Source organism: Gobius niger (genome assembly GCF_951799975.1).
Source record: "Gobius niger genome assembly, chromosome: 12".
Lineage (NCBI taxonomy): Eukaryota > Metazoa > Chordata > Actinopteri > Gobiiformes > Gobiidae > Gobius > Gobius niger.
Genome location: NC_136863.1, coordinates 3,833,439 through 3,845,215, shown reverse-complemented (window position 1 = coordinate 3,845,215; position 11,777 = coordinate 3,833,439). Strand labels below are relative to the sequence as shown.

Sequence of the window (11,777 nt, the reverse complement as noted above, 5' to 3'; positions counted from 1 at the left end):
GTATTAGCGTGTGTGTTAGCGTGTGTGTTAGCGTGTGTGTTAGTGTAACAGGGTTATGGTTCATGGTATATCCTGGAGAATTGGCGCTGGGTGTAGTTCTTGTTGGTTTGTTCGTTGGTCATACCTGGCAGTGTCTTTGGGTTGTCTGTCTTGTTTTGGCAAGTGTATTTTATTTTGGTTGTTGCCCCGTGTGTCACGTCCTGTCCCAGGCCAGTCCTATATATGGGGGCTCCTCCCGTTCCGTCTTCCCTTTTCTTGAGTCTTTTGTGGAAGAGGTAGGTTCTCGGGCCATCTGCCCCTTATGTTTCATTTTGTTGTGAATTCCATGTGTCCTTTAAGTTACCATATTGTTTTATTGTCATTTCTGTTCATATTAGTTGTTTATTCTGTGGATGTTTTTTCTTTTGTATTTCGTAGATTGTTCTGTGGGGCTGAGGCTATCGTCGGGGCTAACGCCATTTTCTTTTAAATTTTGTCAGGTATGTTGAGATATATACAGCCCTTTTCTTGAGTCTTTTGTGGAAGAGATTGTTCTGTGGGCTGGGGCTATCGTCGGGGCTAACGCCATTTTCTTTTAAATTTTGTCAGAAATAAACAGGGTTGAAGCGGCCGCTTCCCCCAAATGTGTCCTGAGTCCCGCGAGTCCTTTAGTAAAACTACACAACGCAGGGTCCACCACACATCAGCCACATTAGCGTGTGTGTTAGCGTGTGTGTTAGCGTATGTGTTAGCGTGTGTATTAGCATGTGTATTAGCGTGTGTGTTAGCATGTGTGTTAGCATGTGTGTTAGCGTGTGTGTTAGCGTGTGTGTTGCTGTGTATGAAGCTGTGTTGCAGATGTGAACTCCTTATAACTGCATTGTGAAGTAACTTCACTTATTGCTGTGATATTTATATTTCTTTTACTGCTAATGTTGCATGGGCGCCGGAGTAGCTCAGAGAGAGGGGGCGGAGTTAACTTAATCGAAGCGTCGTGTCTTCTGCTTTTGCAAAATACCCCCAGAAAATACTTATATTTCTCACAAAAAGTCCTCCACAGTGGTAGAGGTACAATATATCATATAAATGCCTATAGTTTACCTTGGGACGGCTAAAACAGCAGGATACAGATCCTTTAAGAGGTTCATTTGTGTCTGTTTTCATTTGCACATTTTACGGCTCTGAATTGACCTCTGATGTCGTTGCTACACTTTCCTTCTCACAGTCTGCCTCGTCTACAAGCCTTACATACTGACCATCTCTGCTTTCAGGTTTCAACTAGTGCCATTGGGGGGAAAAAACATCATTCCTTTTGAAACCAGAAAATCAGGACTGGTCAGAATCCACTCAAATCCAGATAAAGCTCTTGTTTGTCCAGTTTTACCCGTAAATTGAGTTGTAGAGCTTAAATAAGAGCCCGTCCACAGCTCCTCTTCACACTGACACGACTGAGAGGAGACATGGCCCCATCGCTGCCCGCTCTGCCCCTGCTCCTGGCCCTCGTCCTGGGCGTGGCGCTCCCGGCACAGGCCTACGACCAGCTGGACTACTGCCAACCGCCCAGAATCTGCCCACAGTTCACCCGCGTGTCCACAAACCAGGTCAGAGTCTCACCTTTTTACACCTGATTTTTCTTCTTTATGACCCTGCAATAACTGGCAACAGTGTCATAGAACAAGTGTCCTCATACAGATACTGAGGCCTCATGGTGCATCCTCTGTATGAGGAGCTCATTCTCAAGCCTCTAAAATCCTGTCTCTGTCTTACTTTTTGTTGGTCTGCACTATAAAGACGGCATCTCAGGAATCGCCCATATATGGTCATGTTTGAAAACAGTTGAGGGGGAAAACAATTTGGGGAAAAATCTAAACTTTCTCTAATTATTCAAAAACTAGTTGAACAAAAGCTGAATTATTAAATATGGTTTTCTACTAAATAAGATACAAAGACATGGAGAGGAGCAAAGTGGTTCAACAGCCCATAAATACATGAATAATGCTAACGTTAGCTTGCACTAGCTACGACTGCCGTTTTTCCGCTTCTACTGAACAATCTGCTGTGAATAAACATCCATATGGACCTGATTTAGACTTGACTTTATTTGTATGCGATAAATAAGTTCATATTTCACCAGAAAATGATGAAAAAGAGTTTCCAAAAAGATTCTATTTTCCCCCTCGGTAGGCCACGCCCCCTTCTATGATGCAATGCCGTATGTATCTCAATTTCAACAATAGAGTTTCATTCATTCATCACAATTAATGGTAAAATAATATGTGTAAATGTGTGTTCTATAATGAAACAAGCATTAGTTCACTTCAAATAAGAGAAATTCATTTGAAATACGCTTGAAATGAGTAAAAAAAAGTCAAAGGCTGGAAAAATTGAGTTCCATTGTCAGTAAAATAGTCAAAATAAGCACAAATTCTGTTCATTCAAGCTCTCTTTTAGGATTTTTCCGTGTGGACCCAGGACTGCAGTGTCCGGGCGAGTCCTGAGAAGTACCTGAGCTCACTGAAGGCGTTGTTTTTGTTTTTTCTCAGAAGTACGAGGAGCGCCTGTACGAGTCGTCCGTGTGGATGTGCACCGCGGGCGACGCCACCGACAGCATGGCGGTGATGAGGGCGACCATGCGGGTCATCAACTACAGGAACCAACAGAGCTGGATCCAAGGTGGAAACACAGAACTCCTCTTCTCACAAACCGTCCGGGCAGAATCTGACTTTGATTTCAGTCACTAAAGTTTCCTGCCAACCGCATTTTCTCCAGTTCAAAGTTCCAGTCGAAATCTAAAAGCTTCTCGACTGGAGCTCATAGACTATAGGCCAGTGTTTCGCCTCATTTGAAAGCTAAGACCAGCAAAACCCATTTAAGCTTCCTCCTAAATAAATAAAACTAAACATTTCTGTGTGTTTAGTTGTTCTCTCTGTATATTCTCAGTTATAAATGTGAATATAAGAGTCAGAGGGTTAGAAAAACCTAAAGCATAACCGTCCCAGAACCAGCACGACCCGGAGACAACTCTTCTGTCACTTTCCAAACCAATGGAATTCATTTTTTAGGCCCAAACTCTCCTCTTTAACCAGTTTTTCCAGAAATTCCACCAATTCAAGTCGAGCATTTAGAAAGAATGTGGTCTGTTCTGAAATCAGGAATCTGCTTTAGTCCTAGACAATAAACTTCTCTCCTCACGTTGTTGAGATTTTTGATTATGGGTTGATCTGGGTTGAATTCAGCGTCTTTTTGTTCAGTTTGATGAGTTTTGAGCAGCTGTTTTCCACGTCAATTACACTTTTTCTTAAATTTTGTCGATTTTAAGAGACAAATCTTCCGATCCAAGGCCGCCCTTCATACTGAGAGCGAGATTAAAGGGGTGAATATCGATCATCGGAGGAGTAAAAAAGCTCTAGACCAGAACAACATTAGTCTTTTCTATCTTTGTTTGTCTACTAAAGAAACCTGTGTGTGTGTTCCAGCTGTGGAGATCGATGACAACACCTGGCCCAGCCTGGTCAAAGTGAAGCACGGGGAGAAAGGAAAGGAGGTCAGCCTCTGCTGGCTGGTTCCTCCGGGAGTGACTCTGTCCAGCTCCGGTCAAGTGACGGTGGAGACTCTTCCCAAGGCCTCAATGTTTGTCAGGTCAGAGCCTCCAGACTCTATTTAGCAACACACTGAGATGCTCCAGGAACAATCACCTTAAAACCTGCATAACAGTCGATCCTGGAGAGTTAGAGGCCACTGTGATGGAAAGAAAAGTCATGTCAACCTCTTAACTCCCGCCTGAACCGAGAGGATCTTTTTCCTCACGTCATTAGATTTTTTTCCATCATTTTTTTGTTGGGTATTCAACTCATTTTTTTAATTTTTTGTATTTTTTTTGTCATTTTTTGTCACATTTTTGTCATTTTTGGTCACACTTTTTTTGGTCATTTTTTGTCACATTTTTGTCATTTTTTCGTCAATTTTTTATCAAATTTTTGGCATTTTTTTGGTCAAATTTGTGTCACTTTTTTGTCACATTTTTGTCAATTTTTAATCAATTTTTTGTCATCTTTTTGTAAATTTTTTTGTCACATTTTGTCACATTTTTGGCATTTTTTTCGTCATTTTTTTCTCAATTTCTTGTGACATTTTTGCCACTTTTTCGTAAATTTTTCGTCGCTTTATTGTCAATGTTTTCGTCACTTTTTTGTCACATTTCCATCATTGTTTTCGTCTCAGTTTTGTTGCTATTTTCACAGCTTTTTTCCAGAAGCTTTTGGATTGGGGTAAAGCCAAACTGGAGCTCGGTTCAGATGGGAGTTAAGGGGTTAAAGAGACTTGATTCAAGTTGGTCATTTTATACTCACTACTGCCACCTCAGGTCTTCCGCACCACTGCAGGTTCTATATTGTGCAGTTAATAACTTTTTGAGATTTTAGAGGCAAAAAATGCTATTACTGCACGGAATAATCAAAGAATGGTTTTGGATGAGAACCTAACCTATTTTAATCTCAAATTCTACTGATTTTAGTCACATCTCCATGGAGACGAGCTGGAGACGTACCCTCTCCCGGTAAAGTTACAGTCATGTCTTAGAAGAGCTGAGCCGCTCACTGCAAAAGCACATGTTTGTTTGTACATTTATGAGGTGTTTTTCCAATGATTAATGATTAATATATGCTGCTATTTAAATTGTATTTATAAGTGAAAATCCTACGTGGGGTGGCTTTAATTACTGTGAAAAGCAAAGAGTGCAGATAAAATACTTCCAGTGTCATATTCACGGGTAAAAAAGAACTGTTTTCAGCCTGGATTTGATTATTGGCATCCTCATAAAGACTGTTTAGTCCTGACTCTGGGAACCACCAGGAGACCCCTCCCTGAGACGGTTCATACAGTTCTAACATGTCAGAGATGTGCTTTGGTGTTTTAAAGTGTATTCTCTGGACTGGAGCAGCAGCGTTCTGGGATACATGGAGTAAATCTATGTTGTGTGAGGCTCGATGGTGAGAGTTACGGGGAGAGTCGACAACCTTGCCTCGTCTCAAATACAAATCTTTGTCAAAAGCAACGTATACCACGATTAATTCTCTTCAAAGCTTTTCCTCCATAAAGTGAAGCGTTGATGGAGAAGCTGCAGTTTGATTGTTAACAAAAATGTCCTTGTCATTTTTGCAGGCCGTTTGAAGGCATCCCGACCTACATGAGCAGACAGGAGAACGCGCAGAAGCTGATGGAGGACCTGGTCGCTGACGGAGAGTGCTTCGACCGGGCGGTTTTCTACGCCGCCAACTACGCCAGCGACTCTTCCTTCACTCATCACAACGAGATCTGGGTCCCTAAAGATTAGCCCGGACTCAGGCGACGGGTGACCGGCACCTACGGCACAATGTTGTGTTTAATGAGTCTTTTAAGGACAGTTTTGTCTTGATCGTTTACACTGATCTGAATTAAAAACTTCCAATTCTGATTTATCTGTGGAGGTGTAGTGTTTCTGTTGATTGAGAGGATTATGCTCATGTTTTGGGTTCAAAGTAAGGCTAAAAACAGGAAAATATCACTATAATGAACCTTTCTTTTAACCCCTTAACTACCACCTGAACCGAGCAAATTTTCTCCAGCTTTACCCCAATCCAAAAGCTTCTGGAAAAAAGCTGTGAAAACAGCAACAAAACTGAGACAAAAACAAGGATGAAAATGTGGAAAAAAGGGAGAAAAAATGGACGAAAAAGTGACAAAACATTTACAAAATTGTACAAAAAAATGACAAAAATTTGACAAAAAGTGAGAAAAATTTGATGAAAAATTGAGAAAAAATGGACGAAAAAGTGACAAAAAATTGACAAAAAAGTGATAAGAATGTGACAAAAAATTGAGAATAATCTGACAAAAAAGTGACAAAAAATTGACAAAAAATGGACCAAAAAAAATCGACGAAAAAGTGACAAAAAAGTCAAGAAAATTTGACAAAAATGAGACGACTGCCCAACAAAAAAAGTGATGAAAAATAATCTGATGATGTGAGGAAAAAGATAAATTTAGTTTTGTAGGTCTTAGCTTTCAAATGAGGCGTTACACTGGCCTACAGGATTTGGGTAAAGCTGAACTGGAGAAAATGCTCTCGGTTCAGGCGGGAGTTAAGGGGTTAAATCATATTGAAATATAAATCAGTTTCATCCTCTTTGATCAGACATTATTCGATGGACCCTCTGCCAAGCTCTCAAGTACCCCCTGGGGTCCTGGCACCCCTGGACACACAATTGTGAAGTGAAATGAAATTTATACATGATCTAGATTTTTTTTTTTATAAATAAAAAATTGAAAAGTAGGATTTGCACAAGACATTTTTGAAAGAAACCCATAAGTCATCCCGTTTTCTGGACTTCTTATGGTTTTCTTTTAAAAATGCCACTCTTCCATAACAATCTACATTAGCTGCATCATTGTATAAGCTGAAAGGTAGTGTGTGAAAAAAGTGACGGCTTATTTACTTCTTTACTGAACATAAACATTAAACCATAAAGGAGGAAATGTGGATCCTCTGTCTGGGCTCGTATGACATAACACTGCAGGTCAGTGGAAAGTTCAAACCTACAGCGTCCAGTTTAACCACGGATGATCATCACCGTCAGGGTTTTACTTCAGTGATTCTAACCCTCCCAGTTCAGCCCCATACCTGCTGCAGTGACAGCCAGAGGCCAGAAGAGGGCGCCACAATGCGGACAAATACAGTGAAAGGTCCCAGAGACTGTTTATGCAAATTAGAAACAGGCTACTTTAACCTCTTAACTCCCGCCTGAACCGAGAGCATTTTCTCCAGTTCAGCTTAACCCAAATCCTGTGGGCCAGTGTAACACCTCATTTGAAAGCTAAGATCTACAAAACTAAATTGATCTTTTTCCTCACATCAGATTTTTTTTCCATCACTTTTTGTGTTGGGCAGTTCTCATTTTTGTCAAATTTTCGTGAATTTTTGTCACTTTTTCGATTTTTTTTGGTCAATTTTTTTGTCACTTTTGCATCAAATTATTCGCATTTTTTTGTCAAATTCTTAGCACTTTTTTGTCCATTTTTTGTCCATTTTTTGTCCATTTTTCTAAATTTTTCGTCAAATTTTTGTCCATTTTTTGTCACTTTTTCATCCATTTTTTGTCAGAGGGTCCTTGGAATAATTTCAGATCAAAGAAAATGAAACTGAATCACATTTCAATATGTAAAAGGTACCACTTTATAACACTTTAAGCCTTAATGAGTGAACTTAAATCATGAACGATTCATTAAGTGTGACCAATAATGACTTATCGACTAATCAAATCCTAACTTTATTTATAGAGCACTTATCATACAGATTTGTGGCAGTGTTAATTTTGACATTTAATTTAGTTTTAGTCTTAGTCTTTTGACTAAAATGGAATTTAACTTTAGTCGAGATTTAGTCAAATAAATCGACTCAATTTTAGTCTAGTTTTAGTCGTCGACTATGCATTAGTATTCATTATATTTAATAATTTATCTTGTTCCTCTTCATGGAGCTGCTTCCACATGAAGCTCAGAGTTTTCCTTTGGCAGTGAATTTACATGATATGAAGCTCTTTAAGACGGACAATTCAAGTTTGGATGATTTTAGTCTCATTTTTATTTAGTCTTATTTTAGTCGACTAAATATCTGGACATTTTAGTCATAGTTTTAGTCTGAGAAACTTTTGATTTAGTTTTATTCCAATTTTAGTCGTCAAAAATATCACTGACTAAAATTAAGACAAAATATTTTAGTCGACAAAAACACTGATTCGTGGTGCAAAGTGCTTTACTAAAGATAATGCCAAACTCAAAATGCAAAGGGACAAATGAGGTATCAGACGAGACTCAGCTAGGCCGGACATGCCTTAGTGTTCTGGCTAATGGACGTTGACTGGGGAATAAAAAGATCTGCTACGCTCTTCGGAAGATGGTGAATGACTGGTGGAGCGGAGGGAGCTGCGCGGGAGGAAGTGGAGGAGCTGACCAGTGCAGGACACCACGCTCTGAAACAGGAACAGACCCACGAGGCGCTGCACTGTTTGAGGATCAGAACACTGAAGGCAGCCAGGTTTCCTCCAGGTGCTACGGTTTCCCCGACCTCCGGGTTCAGGTTGGGGTTGTTTAACCTTAAATTGTGAATGTTTCCTTTGTGAGATCAATAAAGTATCATCTTGTACTATGACAAAGCACTTAGTTCTTCACATATTCATTGTGTAGTTATTAAATGTTAGCCAGACTTAAATCATAAACCATTCATTAGTTATGTGTTTAATCATAACACATACCTTGCATTTAAGAGTGTTAAGCCTCATTTTGAACCCAAAACATGAGCATTATCCTTCGAACAGAAACACTGCACCTCCAGATATATCACAATGAGTTTATTCAAATCATGATAAAATTGTGACATTTCTTACAAGAATCAAGCACAACATTGACGTTGGGATCCTGAGTCCAGCTAACGTTTAAGGACCCAGATTTCGATGTGCTGATTGAAAGTACCGTAGCGGTCGTAACTGGCGCCCAAGTAAATCGTCCGGTCGAAACTCTTCCCGTCAGCGGTCAGGTCCTGCATCAGCTTCTCCTTGTTCTTTTGGGCTTCTTCTAAGGTCGGCATGCCCACAAAAGACCTGCAACAACAAGGACATTATTAATCCTCAGCCTCTCCATCACTGCTGCACTTTATGGAGCAAAAGCTTAAGAGACTTGTGGCATATGTTGCTTTGCCAAACATTTCTATTTGAGACGGACCATTACTACAAAAACTTGATATTTGTGTACAATTGACCTTTTCGTGACCAATGGCTGTGGTTAACATGACTTTAGTTTCCATCACAGTGGCCTAGAACTCTCCAGGATCAACTGGTTTGCAGGTTGTGAAGTGAAAACCCTTAATCCTGGAGCATCACAGAGGCCACTGTGATGGAAAATAAGGTGCATGGCTCACTGTAAGGTCACTACATAGAAGTGCATAATGCAACTTTAAGATCCATCCACTTGTCAGTGCTGGGTCGTGGGGCTGCCCAAATCATGTTGCACCAGCCCCTTTTGGCTCCTCCTGCAGGTGGTGGGTCCACGGGAGGACGGCCTCATGATTAAACGGGCCTGTTGGTCTCTCATAAGGGGCTTCTGAACCGCTCCTTGTCTGACCCGTCACCTTGGACCAGTTTACCCTGGGAGACCCTACCAGGGGCACGAAGCCCCCAGAGCTCCAGGATCATTCGGGCGTTCAAACCCCTCCACCACTTTAAGGTGGCGGTTCCAGGAGGTGCTTTAAGATCAAACATTAAAAATGTGAATCTTTCAGTCTTTAACTTTTAAATCAGGACTGGAATATGTTCATGGAGAATTGTGTAAATGCCGTTACATTTTTACCTCACCATAAACCTGACTTCACCATATCGGAGGAAGCTCATTAAAAAGCTCTGTGACATAACGGTTTGTAGAAACAGGCTGAGATAATGAACAGTGTGAACCACAAGAACCACAACAGCTGATTTCGGTCTAACTCGATGGTTAAAACAAATCTGCATGATATTTCTCCTGAGTTGTAAATAGAGTTGAGGCTCTGACCTGACAAACACTGAGGCCTTGGGAAACTTCTCCACCGTCACTTTGCCGGAGCCGGACAGAGTCATCCCCGGAGGAACCAGCCAGCAGAGTTGGAACACCGTCCCCCTGTCCCCCTGCGTCCCTTTGACCAGGCTGGGCCAGGTGTTCCTTTCCGGCTTCACAGCTGGAAAACAAACGGGTCCTTTAGAAATGCTCAGTACAAAGATACAAAAGACCAAGAAGGTTGTTTGAGGAGTTCGGTGTTCTCACCTTGGATCCAGCTCTGTTGGCTCCTGAAGTCCATGAGGCGCAGGGAGGCTTTCGACACCGTGAAGCTGTCTGTGCCGTCGCCCACGGTGCACATCCACACAGACGACTCGTACAGGCGCTCCTCGTACTTCTGAGAAGACACATTTAAAAAGCCTTTTAAGCAAGATAAGACGGCAGCATGGTGGTTAAGGCTAATGTCGTCTCTGCAGCAGAACAAAGACCTGAGAGTTGAGACACTAATATCCTGAGCACTGAGTGGCTGATGTGAAGGTGCGCGTGAGCTGGGACTGATTAACTGATTGGTAAAGGCTGCCGTTGATGAGGCGATGAATGAAAGCTGCAGGAACATCCTCCCGGTTTGCGCTGAAGCATGTGGTCTCACTCAGCCAATCAGAAGAGCTCACCCTACACCACAGATCCCACTACTGAGGCATTTGGCCAATCAGCAGAGACCTCACGCTCTCAACTTCCTGTTTTCTCTCAAGTCTGAAACCCAACCCTAGTCAGTTGATGAGACTCACATTGACAAAATAAACGCCAAGACTTTTTGTAACTTTCTAGTCAAATACTGGAGGTGACTGACCCCGCCCACTGCTGTGAAGCACAATCACATTACCAAAGCTCTCGCCTATGACAAAGTACACCTCCTGAATATCAGCACCCAGTACTTTCTGTATCTTACATATAAACCTTTTGCCCGTTAAAGAGCAATGAACTAAATATGGCAACTTTGTTCATTGATTTTCTGCATATTGAAAAGATTTTTAAAAAGTTTCAGCAGAACTAAACCTGTGTCATGTCCAATCACGTCACAACATTGTAAACGCCTATCCTTTACAATAGGGTTGGTTCACTCTTAACCCCCGCCTTAACCGACAGCATTTTCTCCGGTTTTACTCAAAATCTAAAAAGCTTTGACCGGAGCCAACAGCCTATAGGCCAGAGCTACGCCTCATTTGAAAGCCAAGGCCTACAAACTGATCTAAATTGAGCTTTTTTTTTTTACGTGTCACGCTCTTTTTCCATCTAATTTCTGCCAAACGTCACATGACTAGTCAGTATAAAACGACTAAATTTTTACCACCAAAGCCCCAACATTGAAAACAGTAAGTCTGACCTGGTTTGTGGAAATGCGGGTGAACTGTGGGCAGATTCTGGGCGGTTGGCAGTAGTCCAGCTGGTCGTAGGCCTGTGCCGGGAGCGCCACGCCCAGGACGAGGGCCAGGAGCAGGGGCAGGGCGGGCAGCGATGGGGCCATGTCAGCGTGAAGAGGAGCTGTGGACAGACTCTTATTTAAGCTCTAAAAACTCAAAATAATAAAAATGGAAAGGTCCACAGTTTTGCACTACAGGGTTTTTACTTTTACAGTGAAAAGATATTTACAGCCAAAAACAAAGACACATTTACAAAGGACTTACATGCTTTCCTTGGATCCAAACAGGTCGACTCCAACTCTGAACACCAACTGACTCACAGAGCGCAAATGCTCCCCTTTAATACCCCCCAGCCCCTCCCCCGGGCAGACCAACGCTAATTGAAGGGGACATTAAACATTCACACAAACAGACGAGAAACAATAGTAGATAAGATTCAAATATTTACACAGAAATACTGAGAATAAGTTGCCCTACACATGACAACCTCAATTCATACACATAATACAATAAGTCACAAAATAATGACTAAATGAACAAAATGGTTGTGTCCGGGTCATGTGGTTGCCCAGAGCGTGCCACAATGTGCCCCCAGGAAGTGCCTCGGTTTGGCCAAACTACCAGAGGACAGACACTGCAGACACAGGTGAGTGTCCGGTGGGAATGTAAGGAAAGTAGTGATGGCAAGATGAAGCCCCATGAAGCATTGAAGCCTCACAGCCAATCGCATCACACATGGTTCGAAGCATCAAGGTGCTTTATTTGCTCCACTACGCCATCATGTGGACAAGAAATGTATCAATCAATCAATAAAAGTTT

General features: G+C 41.7%; 2 protein-coding genes across 2 annotated transcripts; one reads left to right on the top strand and one right to left on the bottom strand.

Moving 5' to 3' along the window:
* Nucleotides 1-1,373: 1,373 nt before the first annotated feature.
* LOC306971989 (heme-binding protein 2-like) lies at nucleotides 1,374-5,311 on the top strand (the record flags this gene model as incomplete). Its single annotated transcript, XM_079568432.1, has 4 exons — nucleotides 1,374-1,580; nucleotides 2,523-2,652; nucleotides 3,456-3,618; nucleotides 5,140-5,311. The coding sequence occupies exons 1-4, from the start codon at nucleotides 1,440-1,442 to the stop codon at nucleotides 5,309-5,311; spliced, it is 606 nt and encodes a 201-aa protein (XP_079424558.1). The 5' UTR covers nucleotides 1,374-1,439.
* Nucleotides 5,312-6,147: 836 nt separating this feature from the next.
* LOC306971988 (uncharacterized protein) lies at nucleotides 6,148-11,062 on the bottom strand (the record flags this gene model as incomplete). The annotated part of the gene is made up of 5 exons (XM_079568431.1): nucleotides 6,148-6,209; nucleotides 8,485-8,612; nucleotides 9,556-9,718; nucleotides 9,805-9,934; nucleotides 10,922-11,062. The coding sequence occupies 5 exons, from the start codon at nucleotides 11,060-11,062 to the stop codon at nucleotides 6,148-6,150; spliced, it is 624 nt and encodes a 207-aa protein (XP_079424557.1).
* Between the last annotated feature and the right edge of the window lie 715 nt (nucleotides 11,063-11,777).